Consider the following 21,355-nt stretch of genomic DNA (forward strand, 5'->3'; position numbering starts at 1 on the left):
CACCTCAGCCTCTTAAGTAGCTGGGGACCACAGGCTCACGCCACCGCGCCCAGCTAATTTTTGAATTTTCTTGTAGAGACAGGGTTTTGCCATGTTGCCCGGGCTGGTCTTGAACTCCTGAGCTCAAGCAATCCTCTTGCCTCAGCCTCCCAAAGTGCTAGGATTACAGGCTTGAGTTACCACGCCCAGCCATCTGGATCTTTTTTCTTTAAAGTGGTTGTTGAGCTAAAGGATACAAAACTGTCCTTTGACCCTTCCTTTGCACATTTGCCTGGTTGACCACACCTCACTCTGATACTGCTGGGAATAGTTGGTGTCTAAAGTCTGGGCCCTCAACTGAAATGAAGCCCAAGACCCCTGTTAACGCCCCATCACACACGCTTTTCATGACCCAGGGATTGAGTTGCAAAGCAAGGATTTCTTTTTTTCATATTTTCACAGTTTGTTTGGCCTAATACTAAATCTAAAAGGTGAAATATTCTCAGCAGAACTCAAGGGAACCAGATGAGTCACTAAGCAACTTCAGGAGGCCCAGAAAATTGCTCAAAAACACGAGTCACTGTTAAGACTCCAGCAGTGAATAAAGGTCCTTATGGGCCCCATGGTGAATCGACAAACTGGAATCCTCCTCTGTTGGATGAGTTTTGTCAGCAATATTCACCATCTCAGGGGTGCCCCTGCTTCCAGGCACTGCAGCACAGGTGGGTCTCTTTCCTCGCCTAAACGAATTACGAAGGACCTGGGCACCTTCTCAGAGCATCTCAGCACATATTCATTACCTCGGCAAGCAAGCATGACAGGTACCCCTCACCCATCACGTCATCCTCATGCCCGAGCATGGTGCCTGGCCCATGGTAGGATCTAGACAAAGCCCGACTTGAATTACAACCTAAGGATGAAATGGGGAGATCCTCAGAGACCAGGAATTTATTCTTCAAAGATTTTACTCTTCTCCTTAAAAACATTCTTCTTAATTAGATTTTAGATATAAAAAAATCAATCTGCTGCTTTATTTTATTACTCTTCTGTTATATTAGATTGTGCCCTTGGTGGCTTAGAACTATAATGAGTGAAGTCCATAAAACAAAATAGCAAGCACATTAAAATTGCCTATGTTTTTTAAAGAGTGGGCCCCTAACATTCTCCATTAGAAAGGGCCAGGCTTCAGGCCGGGTGTGGTAGCTCACACTTGTAACCTCTGAGAGGCTAAGGTAGGCCGATTGCTGGAGCCCAGGAGTTCAAGACCAGCCTCAGTAACATGGTGAAACTCCTTCTCTACCAAAAATAGAAAAATTAGCTGGGTGTGGTGGTGCATACCTGTAGTCCTAGCTACTCCTGGGGCTGAGATGGGAGGATCACTCGAGCAGGGGAGGTGGAGGGTGCAGTGAGCCGTGATCAGGCCACTGCACTGTAGCCTGCGTAACAGAGTGAGACTCTGTCTCAAAAAAAAAAAAAAAAAGCCAGGTTTTCTCATCTATAAGGTAAGAGGACATTGCGTTTTATTGAGGCTACTTGCCTGGCCAATATCCATTCTCCTGTTCTTCGTGAGTAACAGACCCTTGATTTTATTCAAAGTGGCAATGTACATTGTTATAATCCTACATTTCCAAGCTTCTCTTGCAGCTGAGTGGGGCCATGTGACTAAGTTCTGGCCAGTAAATATAAGCAGAAGTTGTAAGATAGAATTTACCAAAAAGGGGACAGATGGCTGACACGTGCTTTTTTTTTTTTATAGTCTTCTTCCCCCTACCACTTGCTTTTTGCTTGGGATGCTGATGTGACAGTTGGAGCGCCAGCAATTGCATTGGCTCATGAGGCAACTGTTAAGGTTAAGAATAGTAGAAGAGAAAGGTAGGAGGAGTCGGAGTCTCTGATGACGCTGCAGAGCCACCATAGCAGCCAGGGACCTCTGACCTTCTGGAATATTTTTATGTGAAAGAGAAATAAACTTCAATTTTGTTTAAGACTTTGTTTGTGGCATCTGTAATTTACAGTTTTGATTGGTTATGTCTGTTATAAAGGATCATTTAGGCATGACCCATTTTATTTTACCCATTTTGGAAGGATGTCTCTCTAAATCCTTAAACCAGATGTAAAGTGAGCATTGGGTTTAAGGAAGCAAGAGAGCATGGCATGCATTTTAGAGAGACATCCTTCCAAAATGGCTAAAATAAAATGTGCCATGCCTAAATAATCCTTTAACATACAAGATACCCAGTTAATTTTTTTGTTTGTTTTTGTTTTTGTTTTGTTTTGTTTTTTGAGAGAAAGTCTCGTTCTGTCACCCAGGCTGGAGTGCAGTGATGCGATTTTGGCTCACTGCAACCACCGCCTCCCAGGTTCAAGCGATTCTGTTGCCTCAGCCTCCCGAGTAGCTGGGATTAGCCCAGCTAATTTTTATATTTTTAGTCGAGATAGGGTTTCACCATGTTGGCCAGGCTGGTCTCGAACCCCTGACTTCAAGTGATCCACCCGCCTCGGCCTCCCAAAGTGCTAGGATTACAGGCGTGAGCGGCTGTGCCCAGCCTAAATTGAATTTTAGATAAACAACAAATAAATTCTTAGTAAAAGCATGTCCCGAATATTTCATACTTGTACTAAAAATAAAAAAATCAGTGTTTATGAAATTTGAATTTAATTGGGAGTTCTATAATAATATTCGCTAAATCGGCCAGCCCTAACTGAACAGACTCTTTCTGCAGTGTCCTACAGTCCTGTGGCTGTGATGCATACGGAGCCTATTAAGGCACATACAATGCTTAGTTCTTATATGAAAAGGACCCAGATTGTCATGTTCTTCATTCTTATATTTGTATTCTGCTCTTTGCTATGTTCCTGTCTCTTCCTTGGTCATTAGTTTACCAATTGCCTCATGTGCTGAGGCTCAAAGCATGCCAGCCTGCCTGTTGTCCCCTCCCCATTTGTGACATGCCCTGGAAATCTGTGGGTGAGCAGTGCTCAGAGCTCGTGACTGGAGCTGAAGCCCGGGTGGACTCTAGGTCCCCTGCTTTCCGCTCTGTGACCTCGGGTGAGTCATTTGACCTGTCTGAGCTTAGATTCCCTCCCATGTAACAGGAGAGAGAGTCAGAGCTGCCTCGTGGGTTACGTGAGGGTTAAATAGGTTTAATGCTGAGAATATGGCCAGGCAGCGCTTGGCCCTTAGTAAGCGCTGAACCAATGGGAGCAATTGACCTGTGGTGGGCTTAGCAACCGGATACCAGGCTGCATAAACAGGATCTAAGGAGAGGTCTCGATGAGTACAACATGAGCAACAGGGAGTTTGAGGTCCCTGGGAGGAAGGGGTGGGAGGGAGGCTGAGAGCTGGGCCCTGAAATCCGAGGCCAGCGGAAGAGTACAGGCCCAGCCAGCCCAAGATGGGGAGGCGGTAGGGGCTTCCTTCCTTCCTGCCCAAGTGGACTGCACGGGGCTTGTTAGGGGCTGAATTGTGTCCCCCCAAATTCATATACTGAAGCCCCGAATTCATATATTGTGTCACCCCAAAATTCATATATTGGAGCCATAATTCAATATTGAAGCCCTAACCCCCAGTACCTCCAAATGACTCTACTTGGAGATAGAGTCTTTAAAGAGGTCACTGAGTGAAAATAAGGTCGTCAGGGCAAGCCCCAATCCAGTCGGACTGCTGTCCTCATAAGAAGAGGCGACTGGGACACAGACACATGCAGAGGGAAGGCCCTGTGAGGACATAGGGAGAAGGTGGTATCTACAAGCTACAGAGAAGCCTCAGGAGAAACCAGCCCTGCCCACACCTTATCTTGGCTTTCCAGCCTCTAGAGCTGTGAGGAGATGAGTTTCTGGTGCTTCAGCCCCCCGGTCTGTGGAACTTTGTTACAGTGGTCCTGGTAGACGCACACAGAAGGAGGTGCAAAGACAACCACAGGCCAAGTGCCTGGAGCGGTCATTCATCCCCGTATCCAGCAGATATTACTGTTTTTATTGATGCCAGGTGCCCTCTTGGGCACAGGTTGTTTATTGATGAGGGAAGCCGAGAAGCCCTGCCCTCAGAGTGCCGTGTTTTTATTTGTGTTTTTTTCTTTTTCTTTTCTCTTTTTTTTTTTTAGACAGGGTCTTCTTGCTCTGTCACCCAGGCTGGAGTGTAGTGGCACAATCATGGCTCACTGCAGTCTCCACCTCCTGGGCTCAAGCAATTCTCCCACCTCAGGCTCCCGAGTAGCTGGGACCATAGGCACACACCACCATGCCCGGATGATTTTTAAATTTTTTTTCTTTCTTTTTTTTTGAGACTGAGTTTCGCTCTTGTCGCCCAGGCTGGAGTGCAATGGCGTGATCTTGACTCACCACAACCTCTGCCACCCCGGTTCAAGCGATTCTCCTGTCTCAGCCTCCCGAGTAGCTGGGATTACAGGCGTGTGCCACCATGCCTGGCTAATTTTTTTGTATTTTAGTAGAGACAGAGTTTCTCCATGTTGGTCAGGCTGGTCTCGAACTTCAGACCTCAGGTGATCTGCCCGCCTCGGCCTCCCAAAGTGCAGGGATTACAGGCGTGAATCACCGCACCTGGCCTTTTAAATTTATTTTATTTTTTTATAGAGACGGAGTCTCACTATGTTGCCCAGGCTGGTTTTGAACTCCTGAGCTCAAGCAACCCTCCCAGCTCAGCCTTCCAAAGTGCTGGGATTACTGGCGTGAGCCAATGCGCCCGGCCTACAGAGCTGTGGCTGACAGAGGCACACGTGCATTGTTAGAGAAGCCAGAGACACACACATAGCAGATGCTACGGACAGGGACTGGCTGGGAATTGGGGTGGGGAGCAGAGATGGCTTCTAGAGAAGACATCAGATGATGCCTGTCTGAGGAAGGAGCGCTGGGCTGACACCTGGAGGGGACAAGGGGCCAGGTGGACCTTGTGAAGGACCCAAAGGAAGATGGACTTGCTGGAGCTGAGCAAGTGAAGGAGAAAGGGGGCCCAGAGGAGGCTGTGGGCAGAGGACAGCGGGCAGCAGTTGGACCTCTTAGCCCCATGGCCTTGGGAAGGGGTCTGTGCTTTATTCTAGAACAAGGGGCAGCTCTGAAGGGGGTAGAATTGCAGAGGGGTGAGCTGCCCAAGTCAGCCCATCCACCCAGCCTGCACGTCAGGAATGGCAGGGGCAACTTCTGTGGGCCATGGTTGGGGGAGCTGTCATGCAGGCTGTGGGAGGCCAACTGTCACTTAAGGGGGGAATTTGAAGTCCCCCAGTAGGCCAGGCACAGTGGCTCACACTGGTAATCCCAGCACTTTGGGAGGCCAAAACAGGCAGATCACTTGAGGCCAGGCATTTGAGACCAGCCTGGCCAACATGGCAAAATCCTTTCTCTACTGAAAATACAAAAATTAGCCGGGTGTGGTGGCAGGTGCCTGTAATTCCAGCTACTCGGGAGGCCAAGGCACATGTATCACTTGAGCCCAGGAGGCAGAGGTTGCAGTGAGCCGAGATTGCGCCCCCGCCCTCTAGCCTGGGCCACAGAGCGAGGCTCTGTTTCAAAAAAAAAAAAAAAAAAAAGGAATTCCCCCAGTGGTGCAGACCATAGAGTTGCCTGGAATTGGTGAACAATTACACCAGGCCCAGATGGAGAAGAAAGGGAACGTATGCCTGCCTCATTTCATTTACAAATCTTTATGGAGCCCGACTGCACTCTGGGCACTGTCCTAGTGCTGGGACAACGCAGGGAAGAGAGAGCTGACTTCTCTGCCTGGGGGACCATTGTGTTCTCATGCAGGGAGGCAAATAATAATAAACTCCTTAAACAATCATAACTAAATATTTAAACAATAATAACTAACTAATAAAATAATTACTGTTTTTTTTGTTTTGTTTTGTTTTGCTTTGCTTTTTTTTGAGATCGAGTTTCGCTCTTGTTGCCCAGGCTGGAGTGCAATGGCACAATCTTGGCTCACTGCAACCTCCACCTTCGGGTTCAAGCAATTCTCCTGCTTCAGTCTCCTGAGTAGCTGGGATTACAGGCATGCCCCACCATGCCCAGCTAATTTTGAATTTTTAGTAGAGACAGAGTTTCTCCATGTTGGTCAGGCTGGTGTCAAACTCCCAACCTCAGGTGATCCGCCCCCCTCGGCCTCCCAAAGTGCTGGGATTACAGGCACGAGCCACCACGCGGGGCAATAATTACTGTTATTTTAACAATAATAAGCAATAAAGAATAAACAGGCTGGGCATGGTGGCTCATGCCTGTAATCCCAGCACTTTTGGAGTCTGAGGGGGGGGTGAATCATTTGAGGTCAGGAGTTCAAGACCAGCCTGGCCAACATGGTGAAACCCTATCTTTACTAAAAATACAAAAATTTAGCCAAGGATGGTGGCACACGCCTGTAATCCCAGCTACTCGGGAGGCTGAGGCAGGAGAATCACTTGAACCCGGAAGGTGGAGGTTGCAGTGAGCCGAGATCGTGCCGCCTCACTTCAGCCTGGACGACAGAGCGAGACTCTGTCTCAAAAAAAAAAAAAAAAAAAAAAAGAAGAATAAACAAATAAGTACAATGTCATTTGCTGACACACATGCTTAGAAGAGAAAAAAGGCTAAGCAAGGGATGGGGTGAGAAGGAGCTGGGGTGCTGTCTTGAAGGAAGGACTCTGATAAGGGGATGTTTGGGGCTAGGCCAAGGGATGTGCGCTCCATGTGCAGAGATCCTCATAGCTCATGTCATGACATGACATCCTATGCATGTTGGGGATCCCAGGAAGTCTTCCATGCAATGGAAATATTTTTCATTTGGCTGCCAGGATCTGAAAATTCACCCTTCATTCCTTTATAGTTAGCGTCTTCATTCTTCTGTTAAACAAGACTCCCTTGAGAAGAATCTCCACAGAAGTCAGTTACCCCCCAGCATCTTAGCAAAGACACAGGAACAATCTATGCAGGGCAAGCAAAACTTTAGTTTGGTTCAGAGAAAAGAAGAAGCCAGCAAAGACTTCAATCAGCGTGGACTGAATCTCTCCCCTTCTCTGCACATAGTAGGCACTCAACAAACACGTATGAAATGAACAAGTGAGAAAACCCAAAGTGTGCAGATATAAGCGGCCCATCTGATATTTGAACATTTATGGGTTTGCTAAATATACCAAGAGCCAGATTCGGTGGATGGGAGGTTGCCATCCCATGGCTGAGGATGCAGAAGCAAGAGGAAGAAAGAACGTGACTGCTTTGGGTGGAAGGGATTTTACGAATCATGAACTACGTTTGACTTTGTGACCTTCGTAGCCTCACATGGCATTGCTTGGAGCAGAACGAACTCCACTCAGTGTAGTTATCAACATGAGCTATATAAGACATTCAAGGCAGGGAAAGCCTTCATCTTCATCTTCTATTGGTAATGAAAGCCGCCATCTTGTTCCCCTCTTTGTGAACTGTGGTTTTGTGTTGGTGGAGAAGGGGCCAAGCACATGGAGGTCATCAGAGAAGGCTTTACTCATCCGGAAAGAAGAGTCACTATGATGCATGCAACTTTCTCCAGTCCAGATGTTTTACCATCCAGAGGTCAGGGGACTTTTTATGATTTAAGACACGGGGACTCTCCTGAATAGAATGGCAGTCTTGAGTTTATCTCGGCCAGCCCTCTTCTCCAGGCAGCACCATTTCCGGCCATTCAGGGCTTCTGCCTCACCCTTAAAAGGGAAAGACGGCCGTGCAGTGGCTTATGCCTGGAATCCCAGCACTTTGGGAGGCCGAGGCAGGCGGATCACCTGAGGTTGGGAGTTTGAGACCAGCCTGACCAACATGGAGAAACCCCGTCTCTACTAAAAATATAAAACTAGCCGGGCATGGTGGTGCATGCCTGTAATCCCAGCTACTCAGGAGGCTGAGGCAGGAGAATCGCTTGAACCTGGGAACAGGAGGTTGCAGTGAGCTGAGATCGCACCATTGCACTCCAACCTGGGCAACAAGAGCAAAACTCCATCTCAAAAAAAAAAAAAAAAAAATAGGGAAAGACTGTGCAATTAACTCTAGAGGTAATATTTTAGAACAACTTCCAGACAGAACACTTTCCCTAGATTTAACCTAGTTTTCTCCTGCTGTTACTGAAAATAAAAGAGACAGTGGGATTGTTGCATATTAACCCCACAAAAGGGAGCCAAGGAAAATAATGTAGCTGTATCTACCTTCCACCCCATGTGTGCAAACTTCTCATTGCCACGATTGGAGGTGCAAACAGGAATTAGACTGCATACATTTAAAAAATCAAGACCTAAGTTGACAGGGATATTTGCACGCCAAAGCTGTGAGGATTTAGGGGCTAAGAAGAAATCAAACATAAGTTAGAATTTGCTCTTGAAGAAAGGGAAAGGATCATCAGGTTTGACAAAACATGGCTGGGAAAGGGGAGGTGAAAAGCAAAGACTTACAACCTTGACAGTGTCCAAAAGCCTGCCAGTGTCCTTCAGTTTCTTTTTTTCTTTTTGATTTAAAAATGAATGTTCATTTCCATTAATGCCCTGAGAGACATTTTGTTAGTCACTCTGGTCAAGTTAGAGGTGCAACAACAAGTTTCCTCCATTCTTTTTCTTTTTTTTTGGAGACGGGGGTCTCTCAGTGTTGGCTGGGCTGGTCTCTAACTCCTGGCCTCAAGGAATCCTCCCACCTCAGCCTCCCAAAGTGATGGAATTGCAGGCATGAGCCACCATGCCCGCCATTCTCCATTCTTAGGATGACTTCCTGTGCTGATCCACACGAGTAAGTTTGCTGAGTTTCCCCTGTGTATGCAAAGGCAGTAGAGACCATCTCTGGTAAGGACAGCAAAGGAGGATGCCCAAAGTTAGATCAGCACAGAGCACTCATCCAAAAATGTCCAATAAATATCAGCAAGAGACACAAATCAGAGACCTGGGTTGGATAGAAAATCAATGGCATAAAGTGGAGACAGAGAAGAATCTGCAGCCCTAGCATGATTAAGCAGAAGCATGGATAAGGGCACACATTCTGGAGCCAGATGGCCTAAATCCTGCCACCTACTAGCTATGTGACCCAAACCTCCTTGTGCCTCAGTTTCCTCAACTGTAAAATGGGGGTGATCCTGATAGCACCTGCCTTGAGAAGGTTGTATGATAATCAAATGTCAACACAAATTTAAAAACTATAAAAGACCAATCATTCTATAGATGTAGCTATTAACTTCTTATAACCAAAGGGATCCATATTATAACCCTTCTAAAAATTAAGATAGGGAGGGGCCGGGCACGGTGGCTCACACCTTTAATCCCAGCACTTTGGGAGGCCGAGGCGGGCGGATCATGAGGTCAGGAGATCGAGACCATCCTGGCTAACATGGTGAAACCCCGTCTCTACCAAATATACAAAAAAATTAGCCTGTGGCGGGCGCCTGTAGTCCCAGCTACTCAGGAGGCTGAGGCAGGAGAATGGCGTGAACCCGGGAGGCGGAGCTTGCAGTGAGCCGAGATCACGCCACTGCACTCCAGCCTGGGCAACGGAGCAAGACTCTGTCTTAAAAAAAAAAAAAAAATTAGACGGGGTTGGTGGCCATCACATTTCACTGCTGTTTCCACATGAGACAGTTCTCATATGAAAATTTTCACTGGTTGATGTCGTGGATTGAAAGATGGCCCCAAAAAGAAATGTCCAGCTAGAACCTGTGAATGTGACCTTATTTGGAAAAAGGGTCTTTGTAGATGTAATTAAGGACCTGGAGATGAGATCATCCTGCAGTAGGGTGGGCCCTAAATCCAATGACAAGTGTCTTTATGGGAAGAAGACACGCAGAGGAGAAGACATCACAGGAAGATGAACACCAGGACTGGAGTGAAGTGTCTGCAAACCAAGGAACACCAAGGATTGCCGGCCACTCCCAGAAACTGGAGAGAGGCCTGGGACGGATTCTCTCTCTGAGCCTCCAGAAGGAACCAACCCTGCCCATACCTTGAGTTTGGACTTTTGACCTCCAGAACTATGAGAGAATACATTTCTGTTGTTTTAAGTCACCAAGCTTGTGGTCAGTTGTTAGGGCAGCCAGGGAAACGAATGCAGATGACATTCTGGGTTTCAAAATTGGAGAAGACTAAAGAAACGCTTGCTTTGGACTTCAACCCTGTGCCTGTTCTCTGCTTCTGGCTACAAGAAAATGACTTGCTATTTTTCCTGGTTTCAGAGTTGAAATTTTTTGGCTTCGGTCGGCATATCGTCTATCACATCATCTATGGAGGGGAAACTGAGTCACAGAGCAGAGACGTAATTGTCAAGGTTGGTTTCAGAGTTGAAATTTTTTGGCTTCGGTCTGCATATCGTCTATCACATCATCTATGGAGGGGAAACTGAGTCACAGAGCAGAGACGTAATTGTCAAGGTCATGGGAGGAAGCAGTAGAGGCAGACCACTTGCCCAAGAGGGTGCAATGACAGGTACAGTGAGAAAATCACAGGACAAAGAATCTGAAGGCCCAAATTCTAATCCAGGCGCTGCATGTCACAGGCTAGGTGACCTTGGGTGACTAAGGCCCAGTCGTTTCTCACCTTTCTATTCTTCCATCCATGAAATGGAAGGACTGGGTTACATGCTGTCTGGGGTGCCTTCCCCACTATGACCCTCCACGAGTCTGTGGTCTTCCCCTACCTCAGCCTGAGTGTAGCCAGGAGGAGGAAGACTGCCTGATCACGGCTGGCCCTTGTCTCTGGCCGCCAGCATAGCGCAGGCTGCACAGCCTCCCCTGTGTGCCAAAGCCCTCGAGGGAGGGCGGGTGAGGGCAGCCGCAAGACACTGTGCCCACGTTGGTCGTGGTGCACTGCAGCAGTGTGGCTGTGTCCCAAGCAGGATGCGGGCAGCAGAGCCTCCCCTCTCACTCTGTTTAGAAACAAGTCACACACTCCTGGTCTTACTTCAGTAATGAAATGTACGCGGAATTGATGCAATTGGGCTTTCCAAACAGTTTATTTAGAAGGGGAGTTTTAGTCTCCTCACTCAGACACACACACACACACACACACACACACACACACACACACTCTTCCTCCTTTATTTTCCTTTCTTGGGCTCTGAGTTTGTGATAAATTCAAAACCTGGAAATACCTACATCCCTGACCGCCTTCTACCTCTCAGTGTATCTCTTCTTCCTAACCCCTTGTGGGTTATATTAGAATATGCTATCTTAACCATATCTGCATTTAAAGTGCTTCTCTCTCCTGGAATTTTCTCAATTAAGTTCGTACCTTAATCTTAAAGAATATTAACTTTCACAGAAGCAGGAACAGGAATTTTAAGAATCACAGACGTGTCAGGACAAAATTGACACTTGGTGGCAATCTTGTACATTTCACATGCATGAAAAAATTTTAAAAGTGGTTTTCTTGAAGGAAAACAAAAATAGAGATTTCCCAAACTGTTGAGAATTTGCCAGTGGATGGAGAGGAATTTTCCTCTCCTCTTCACGCCGGGTCTACCTCTGCCCTTCTTGATAAAACAACGGTGTTGACTTGTCTGGTGCAAAGCAGACTGTCGGTTCGTTACCTCTGTTACTTCCTGGGCGTCAGGCTGCAATTCTCAAACTTCTGAACAAGTCCCACCTTCTCCAGAATTAAGGATTAAAGACTCTGCAGAGTCTCAATCTTCTGTTTTTGTTTTTGTTTTGGTTTGGTTTTTTGCAAGAAAAGCATCTTCAGGTGAACAAATCTGGGAGGTGGGGCAAAGCCTTGGACCTAGTTGTGTGAGAGCGTGGGGAGGGAGGAGGCTCACGGAGAGGTGTCTCTATAGGAGTGAGCATCCTGCAGTGTCAGGGGTTTAAATTCAACCGGCGGGGGGCGGGTGCGTGGTGGGGGAGACCATCCCTGCCGCCTGCAGCGTTGACTCCCGGCACCATTTGGGTGCAGGGACCCAGCTGACACTTCTTACTTCGGGTCCTGCCTCTCCAGGAGCAGTCTGCAACTTGCCAGCGTCCAGGCAGGACGGCAGCGGCTGAGCAGAGGAGAGAGGTAACTTTCAGGGTGTTGGTTTCTGGATGCTAGATCAGCTCATTGACACGCTCCTTGATAGCCAGCAGAAAGATCCCCTTTCCTCTGGGTTTTAAAACGCTTTCTCCCCTAAGAAGCTGGAGTCCTCTGCCTGCACTTTGCAGAAACTCTGGGCACTAGGAACTCCATCCAGGTCCTTCCCCGATGGCTTACCGGCAGAGCACTGTGGGGAGAGCTGAGTCAGTTGCTCACAGGAGTAAATTTTTAGGAATATTTTTAAATTGCTGTTTGAATTCTTTATTTATTTTTTGTTTTTAAAGATTGGGTTTCTCTCTCATGTTGGTTTTATGTTTGCACCTTGTATTTTAATTAAGCTACAAAGGGTATAAGTTTGTGGAGGAGATTTTGGTGAAGGTTTTACGATTTAAAAAAAAAATCTACTCCATTGCAGTCCCGCTGCAGTCCCAGAAACCTGGTTTAACTGCAGAGGCTCTCACGGTACAGCCTGCTTCTCCTCTTTACCCTTGCCAGAGTCTGAGCATCTGGTTCCCACCTGCCTGACTTCTCCAAGCCCCCCATCCCCATCTCCTTGCCCACCTACCCTCTGCAAAGGACCCCGGTAAGTTGGCTGATGTCGGTGACAGTTGGGGTTTGAAGGAGAATTTGGACACTGCAGCTTTAAGAATGCCGTACTGCGAAATCTTTCTCCTTCAAGTGACTGCAGACCGCAGCAGCGGCAGCAGCGGCAGAGGCAGCAGCGGCAGAGGCAGCAGCAGGAGGAGTCAGCTGGAGGAGGATGAGGAGGAGGAGGAGGACAGGGAGGAGGAGGAAGGAGAGGTGGAGGGAAGGAGGGAGGGAAGGGGATGCTGCCCACTCTTGGGTCAGCTTGTTGGGTACCTCGGACCAGGGAGTGCTCAGCCCTGGGCAAATCCAAAGCACAATCAGGACGTTGACTTTGGGCTAGTTTCTCCCACATGCCGGGGGCGGAGACCCCGTGGACTTACTGATGAGTTGAGGCTTAGTCCTTGCCTCGGTCGCGTGCCATCCTGCCGCGTGTGTTTGCGTCTGGTTAAGTGGCTCTTTCAGCCATGTGGAATTGGGCCGGAGAATGAGGGTCTGGTCTCTGTTGTGATCCTTCTCCAGCCTGGCTTGAAACCTGGGAACACTGATGCAGCCTTCATGGTCTTGTTCACTGGGGATGGAGGTTTTCTTCTTCCGGATTTACTGAGATGAGCTTTGGAGGGAAACTCGAAATAGAATGATTAGTGGCCGCCGGGGCAGAGGCTGTAGCATTTGAGAAGGGGATGGACCTCTTCTGTGTGGGCAGCAGGTGTTAAATGATGGGAGCATTGGGTGCCAGGCAGAAGGGGAGGGGGCTCCATAAGGGGCTCGTCTAGATGGGATTGCATGAAAGCGGCAGGCAGCACACTTGGGGCAGTAGCTCTTTCTGGAGAAATACAGAAGCAGCCTGAGACGCGTGAGCTATGGTCTCTGGGACCCAGACTCCTATGCACCCAGCCAAAGGGTCTCCCCAAAGCCATTGGCTGCCTCAGTAGGTGCCGGCTGGAGGAGCTTCCAGGCTGGCACTGCTGGAGTGGCATTCCCTGACACGCAGAGCTCAGATCAGTCTGCATGGGGGGGGTCGATGTTATATAGCGCCAACAGCGGCATCTGCCCAGGTGGTCCTGGGCACTAGAGGGCTGAGCTCCTTGTGATCCCTCCTAAAGCAAAAGGGTATCTTTTTACAAAAAAATCTTAGATCTCACCATAAATCACTCAAAGGATGTGCAGCAAACCTCTCAGATATAAATTATCCAGGCAAGCCCCTGAAACAGCAACTGGGCTCTTGGGAACGGCTGAGGCTGCTGGAGCCACATGAGCCCTGTGGGTCCCTGCATTGTGCTCTGGTTATCACTATAGACAGGAGCGTGAATTGAAGGCTCGTGCTTAGAGAACCTGCCTGTACTGTGGCAGGAAGCTGCTGGCATTGAAACTCCTTGGGGCATGCAAGGTGCACATACCAAACACTGCAGTCATTTGGGGGAATTTGGGCTCATAGACAAATGGTTTACGAAGTCTTAGACCAAAACATTGCCTTGACTAGAAAAGCACTCTGCAGGCTGAACACAATCCCCTCCCCCAGAATTAGGAGTGACTTTCTACTGACTGCTTTCGAAGTCCCCGTTCCCTCCTTGTAGCCGCGTCTCTTGCTCCATTTGAAAATACATTCCCTGTATATTGAAAACCATCTTTGACTTCTGTCCATCAATCTGCAGCAACTTAAATTTTCCAGACTAACGTCCCTGGCCACGAATGATTTTGAGCCCAGCACACCCAAACGAGTCATTGGGGTCCCACGCACCAGGGTCTTTTGAAGTCAGCATGGTAGGATGCTAAGAATGGAGGCTCACCCATGCAGCAGGCTAAACCATAACGCACCCCAGCCTCTGACTCCCAGCCCTGGAAGCTGCGAGGACCAGCTGTTTGTCTCTGGACTTTTAGTTTGCCCTCACCCATGGGATGGAGGTGTCTGTGACCTCTCCACCCTGGAGAGGGAGAGAACAGACCTGGCCTGCCCAGACACATGCTTCTCTTCTGGTGCCTCCCTTCCCAGCCTGGATGACAAACGAGTGTCCTTCCTGCCTGGAATCAGCCAAGGGAGAGGCCTGCTGTGCCACTGTTGGCTCCCAGCACTCTGTCCCTGCCCACTGTCTCTGGTCCCCTACGGGGAGGTCAAGGGAGACAGAAACTTCACAAATGGGTCCCAGGGACGAGCAGATGACTCCAGTGGGGCTCGTGTAAGGAACTACACAGGATGAGATGACAAGGGACGGCTGCCCTGGCCTCTACAGTCTTCGTACGGCCGGAGGCCTCCTTCCCTCAGGCAGGCACTGTCTGGGCCAAAGCCACCACAGGGTGTTTGGGAAGAGGAGGTGCAGCTGCCAAGGTGACATGAGACCCTCAGGGATGGGCAGGTGATGGAGGGATCTTAGCCTGGGACACCTTCATCTCTCAGGCAGCAGAACAGGGAAGTCGGCTGCTAAGTAGCTAGTAAGACAACAGCAGAGCTGGGGCGGTGGGGGCTGCATTTCCCAGGCAGCAAATCCACTGCAGTGAATGAAATGATGACCACCACACCACCCAGTCACCCCCATGTCAGATCCACTCGCTTTGCGGTTGTCCTTGTCTCCCCACGTGTCAAATCCCCATGGCCTTGTCTGTGACCCCACAGTAACATCTAGGGGGTTCCCCGGGCCTGGGTTGGGCTTGAAAGAGAATTCTCTCTTTCCATTCCCCCAAGGCCTCAGAGCAGGGTGCATTACAGTCCATCATCGTGGAGGGGAAAACATGAGACTAGAGCTGGTTTCAGAATTAGATGGGGGTGCATGACTAGGGGGTGACACAGAGGGGCGTACATTTCGGACACCCTGACCATGCCGTGGGCCAGGCTCTCCAGGACACCTCCCAGTGCACCAGTGCTGACTCAGGGGTATTTCTCCAGCTCGCTGCGCTCCCATCCCTTGCAACTGCCCCAGCTTTGGCCAGCCCAGCCCTTGCAGCCGGCTTCTCCCGGTCTCCTTGCGCAGGGGCAGTTAGAACCCAAGCTGCTGCAGGCCCTCCCCCGCCCTCCCCGCCCGCCTGCCCGCCGCCCAGGCCAAGTCAGCAGTGCTGAGCGCTGCGGGGCTGCAGCAGCAGCCGGCGATGCGGAGACCCTGCACCACTGCTCCGGGCGGCGCTCGCGTCCCGACGGCCACCTCCTGGCGGCTGCGCGCAGCCGGCGCCGAGACCCAGACGGACGCGCAGTGCTGATTGGTGCAGTGAGTGAGTCTCCGGCTTTATTTAGACCACCTTTTCTTGACGACTGTACTTCATTGGAGTTGAGGGCTGGGAGCAGCAGGCAGCCTTCCCCGTGGGAAGGATGACAAATGGGGAGTGCTGCTTCTAGGTGCTCGTACCAACTGGCTTCGTGCGTCCTGGGATGGGCGGTGTTCATAGGCGCTTCGGGGCTGAGCGCCCACCAAGTGTGGCGCGCGCTTTTGGGAAACTTCGTGGAAGACCAGGACCGACCCCTGGAGGATTAGGAAGGCTTTGAGACCAGCCAGGGGGAGCCGTGTCCCGGGCCCTGACTGTGGATCTCCTACTCTGAACCACGGACTCAAGTTTGGAAGGCCAGGCTGCCTTTTGGACTGGGGGGTAAGGAAGGGATCCCCAGCTCAGGCAGCCTTTTGGGCTAAGGCAAGGGGACCTCTGGGACCACATTTTTGAATGCTCCCACCCATGATTTCTGGGACAGCTACTGGAGACAAATAGAGGCTCGAAGGTGTCGGGAGAAAGGCTGTGTTCCTGATGTCATGTAGTTGAACTTGGATGTGGAGGAAGTCCAGCTTCCCCCGCAGAGGAAAACAGAGCCAGCGAATGTGGGTGGGGGCCAGCAGCTGCCGACCCTCCTGGATGATGTGATGGGCTTAGGTGGTAGGAGCCAGGGGCCTGGGGCCAGAGAGGGCAGCCCTAGGGGGTCCAGACAGCACCTGCTGCCCAGAGCGGCAGCCTTTGGTACAAGTCTTTATGCCAGTGGCACAAAAATGTCGCGCAACGAATCCCCAGGGGCCCATTCTTGGCAAAAGCCCTGTCTCCCAGCAAGATGGGAAGTGATGTCACACTGCACTCTCCGGCCCGCTCTTCTGGGGTTGTTCGAAGTGGTGAGGTGGTTCGGTGACTGATGCCTCTCACTGTCCCAGACCTTGTGCTTCCGCTGGGAGACCCTCCACCCTGGTGGCTGCTTTTTCCTGTCCCCACGCGTTAGCTTGAGTATCTCCACCTTGGAGGCTGCCCTTGGAGGCTGCACTGCGCTGGGAGGAGAGGGAGACTGGAGAGGGGGAGGAGGAGGAGATGGCAGCGGCAGTGGAGCCCTCAGAGCCTGTGCTGTACCGTGCTGATGTCATCACTTTCGGAGACCTGCTCAGGCCTGTGGCTGCTCCAGAATCGGCACCAGGAGCCTCTTGCTCAGCCTGGGACAGGCACAGCACTGCGGCTGCCAGTCTCCCTGACAAGGACACGACCTGCACCCTGCAAGCAGAGCCAACTGGCCAGCTGAGGTCCTGCGACTCCTGCAGGGATGAGGCTATAAGGAAAAGTTGAGGGCCACGAGAACCGTCAATGGGACGCTGGCAAATTGGCAGCACCAGGCTCCAGAAGAGAGGGAGCAGCAGGGAGGCAGGCCGGAGACTGCAGAGAAAGGCGTCCAGGCACTGGCAAGATCCTAGCGCATCGGCCCCAGATCCTGACCGTGGCACCTCCCCACTGACCATTTTCACTTTTCACCCAATGCAGTTGGTAGTTTGCTCTGCTCTTCTCGTTCTTGGCAGTTCTGATTAAGGATCAGATCCCATTTTCCTTTTATGCCTTTAAACTTTAAGCCTGGCTGCCCAAGACAAATGCTCTATTCAAAGCTGGAAGATACTTAGAAATCATCTGTTACAAGTCTCCAAGCTCAGAGATGAGGACAGTGAGGCCCAGAGATTAACTGACTTTCCCAAGGACACAGGAAGCTCAGGGCAGACCTGGGATTCCCTGGGACATGTGGGACAAGGATGAGATCATCAGCGCTCAACCCATCAGGCATCCTGACTCAGACGCAGAAGGACAAGGTAAGGAAACTGGGGGCTGGGAGGTGACAGAGACCTGGCACCCTAAGAACCATGGAAGAAACCAACGGCAGCAGGCAGTGTGCCCCGGGCACTGAACGCTACCTTCGAGTGGGTCTGCAGCACCTCTGATTGACAGCTCTCACTGGGCAAAGTGCCAGGGGGAGAAAACATTAGGCTTCTTTTATGGTTCCTCTTGTTTTCGATTCTGGAAAATCGGGGGGCACTTGAGCCCGTGGCTGCCTGTTAGGTTATGAGCTCTGTAATTTAGGCTTCCTCCATCAGAGGGCTCCCGACAACACGGGAAGGAAACCGAGCTGCTTCCCGTGGGGCGAAGTGGTTTGCAGAATGGGGTTTTCATTTTATTTGATCCCACGGGTTCAGGCAGAAAAGATTTTCAGGATTAGACTCATAGAAACAGAAAGTTCGCCGTTCGGCATCTGTGTCATCTCCTAGGTCATCCCACATTCCATTTTCGCAATACAGAGTGTGCGCTGTGGCTTCTGCTGCTGGCTCTCATTTCTTAGGGTAGGCCTGATTAGTCATGTGTGCATCTGTTATGTGAGGAAATGTAGCAATTTTCCCAGGAGAGGCCGGCCATCCTTCAACAGGGTGGCTAAGGAGAGGTGGCGGCGGCCCACCAGCAACGATGAACTCAGCATTCTGATCCAGTTGCAAGATCTTGAAGCCATCCTTGGGTTTCAAGTCGGGTCTGGCGCCCACGTCTTGCCTGGGGAATGCTACTGATTGGCAGCACGAACCCAGCCAGGAGTCCCCACGGATCAGCCACCACGGCTGGGTCGCATCCTTCCCCCTCCAGCCTTTCCCTTTGGGATGTATCTCTGTGTCCTTGTTCGGGGGTTGCTGTTCACAGTCTCAGTGCACTTTTGTGTCCAGTGAGTTCCCTCTTTCCTCTCAAATGGTTCCACTTGTATAATGCATACCAATGACCTTCAGCTACTCAGAGATGAATTGCTGTGGTGATCCAGAAGACAGCCCATTTTCTTGTGTCAGGAGATGACCTCTCTTCTGCATTGGTAAAATAGAGATCACACGGTGTACACTTAGGTCGGTGCCCTGGCTCAGGCAAGCATGAGACTGTGTTGTCAGCATCCGCGTGTGCAGCAGACTCGTCGGGAAAATGCTGCAGAGCCGGAAAGCTGCCAGGTCCCTCGTGGAGATTTAGGTGGTGTCTCGGTCAGCTTGACAGAGGTGGGGAAAGTTAGCCGAGAAATTTCACCAGGGTCGTCTCAAATGGGGCCAATAGGCAAAATAGAGGTGTTTTGTTTTTTTGACCCTCTGATGATGTAAAATTATATCTCCCAAATAATAATAATAATAATAATTATTATTATTTTTTTTTTTTTTTTTTTGAGACGGAGTCTTGCTCTGTCGCCCAGGCTGGAGTGCAGTGGCCGGATCTCAGCTCACTGCAAGCTCCGCCTCTCGGGTTCACCCCATTCTCCTGCCTCAGCCTCCCGAGTAGCTGGGACTACAGGCGCCCGCCACCGCGCCCGGCTAGTTTTTTGTACTTTTTAGTAGAGATGGGGTTTCACCGTGTTAGCCAGGATGGTCTCGATCTCCTGACCTCGTGATCCGCCCGTCTCGGCCTCCCAAAGTGCTGGGATTACAGACGTGAGCCACCGCGCCCGGCTATTATTATTTTTTGAGACAGGGTCTTGCTCTGTCACCCAGGCTAGAGTGCAGTGGTGTGATCTCAGCTCACTGCAGCCTCAACCTCCTAGGCTCAAGCAATCCTCTCATCTCAGCCTTCAGAGTAACTGGGACTACAGGCGCCCACCACTGCCCCAGGCTAATTTTTTGTACTTTTTGTAGAGACGGGGTTTTTCCATGCCTCTCAGTGTGGTCTTGAACTCCTGGGCTCAAGCGATCCATCTGCCCTGGCCTCCCAAAGTGCTGGGATTACAGTTGAGAGCCATCATACTCAGCCAAAGAATTCTTTTTCTTTTTTTTTTCTATTTCTTTTTCCCTTCCCTTCCTTCCTTCCTTCCTTCCTTCCTTCCTTCCTTCCTTCCTTCCTTCCTTCCTTCCTTCCTTCCTTCCCTCCCTCCCTCCCTCCCTCCCTTCTTTCTTTCTCTTCCTTTCTCTTTCTTTCTTTCTTTCTTTCTTTCTTTCTTTCTTTCTTTCTTTCTTTCTTTCTTTCTTTCTTTCTTTTTCTTTCTTTCTTTCTTTCTTTCTTTCTTTCTTTCTTTCTTTCTTTCTTTCTTTCTTTCTTTCTTTCTTTCTTTCTTTTCTTTCTTCTCCTTCCTTCCTTCCTTCCTTCCTTCCTTCCTTCCTTCCTTCCTTCCTTCCTTCCTTCCTTCCTTCCTTCCTTCTTTCCCCTTCCTTCCTTCCTTCCTTGCTTGCTTGCTTCTTTTGAAACAGGGTCTCACTCTGTCACCCAGGAGTGCAGTTGTGTGATCATGGCTCACTCCAACCTCTGCCTCCTGCATTCAAGCAATTCTCTTGCCTCAGCCTCCTGAGTAGCTGGGACTGCAGGTGTGTGTCTCTACGCCGAGCTAATTTTTGTATTTTTTAGTAGAGACCAGGTTTCGCCATGTTGGCCAGGCTGGTCTCGAACTCCTGGCCTCAAGTGATCCGCCCACCTTAGCCCCCCAAACTGCTGGGATTACAGGCGTCAGCAACCGTGCCCGGCTCAAAGAATTCTTGATAGCACCTTCCTGATAATTCAGTTCAAGCCAACAAGAATTTATTGGGCATTCACTGACATAAGAATCAGAGCCTGAACCAGGCATGGTGGCTCTCACCCATAATCCCAGCTACTTGGGAGGCTGAAGCAGGAGGATCACTTGGGCCCAGGAGTTCAAGACCAGCCTGGGCAACATAGTAAGACCTCATCTCAACAATAATAAATAAAAATGTTTAAAAAAAGAATCAGAGCTGTAAGCGTGTACAAAAAGTATAAAGTATGCCTGCCTTTAAAAATCATGGTTGGGCATGGTGGCTTATGTCTGTAATCCCAGCACTTTGGGAGGCTGGAGTGGGAAGATTTCTTGAGGCCAGAAGTTTGAGACCAGCCTGGACAACATAGTGAGACCCCATTTAAATAAAATAATAAAGGTAATTTTTTTTAAAGAATAAAAATCAATAGCATTTTACTATAGGGTTAGCAAGAAGGTGGCAAAGCACTAAGATCTCTTGGGTACAACTTTTCAGTGACAGAGTTGATGGTTCAATTTGTGCCTTTTTCTCCTTCCTCTTTGATCCAAATCAGGAATGAAACTTTGATCTAAGGTAAAGAATGAAACTCAGACATTTTGCCAGCTTGCCAGATCACTTGTGTTTAGAAGCATTGCTAGCCGACCTGTCCAATCCTGGGACTCAGATTCCTATTGCAGGCCTTATGTCAGTATACTGTCACTTATGGCCGGGCACAGTGACTCGTGCCTGTAATCCTAATACTTTGGGAGGCCGAGGTGGGTGGATTGCTTGAGCTCTTCTGAGCTCATAGTGAGCAGCCTGAGCCACATAGTAAGACTCCATTTCTACAAAAATTAGCTGGATATGCTGACATGCACCTGTAGTTCCAGCTACTTGGGAGGCTGAGGTGGGAGGCTGGCTTGAGCCCAGGAAGTGGAAGTTGCAGAGAGCCGAGATCATGCCACTGCACTCCAGCCTGGGCAACCTGACCCTTCTGAGACAGAGCCAGACTCTGTCTCAAAAAAATAATATCTATCTATCTGTCAATCAATTAATCATCTATATCTGTGACTTGTTTCCTTGGGGTGTGTTGCTCTAGGGTCTGTCTGCTGGAGGTGGGGC

General features: G+C 49.8%; 1 protein-coding gene across 2 annotated transcripts in view; it reads left to right on the forward strand.

Annotated features, from left to right (window-relative positions):
- Window positions 1-15,607: 15,607 nt before the first annotated feature.
- The window catches only part of LOC114674205 (uncharacterized), a 45,507-nt gene continuing 39,759 nt past the window's right edge, over window positions 15,608-21,355 (forward strand). Inside the window, exon 1 of one of the 2 annotated variants that reach the window (XM_077975502.1) lies at window positions 15,608-17,575. In XM_077975502.1, the coding sequence (XP_077831628.1) occupies window positions 17,506-17,575 (70 nt within the window). In that variant the 5' untranslated portion in view covers window positions 15,608-17,505. The remainder of the gene's footprint in view (window positions 17,576-21,355) is intronic. The other variant, XM_077975508.1, reaches the window with a different exon arrangement.

The sequence above is a fragment of the Macaca mulatta genome, chromosome 1, assembly GCF_049350105.2.
Source record: "Macaca mulatta isolate MMU2019108-1 chromosome 1, T2T-MMU8v2.0, whole genome shotgun sequence".
NCBI classification, from domain to species: Eukaryota; Metazoa; Chordata; class Mammalia; order Primates; family Cercopithecidae; genus Macaca; species Macaca mulatta.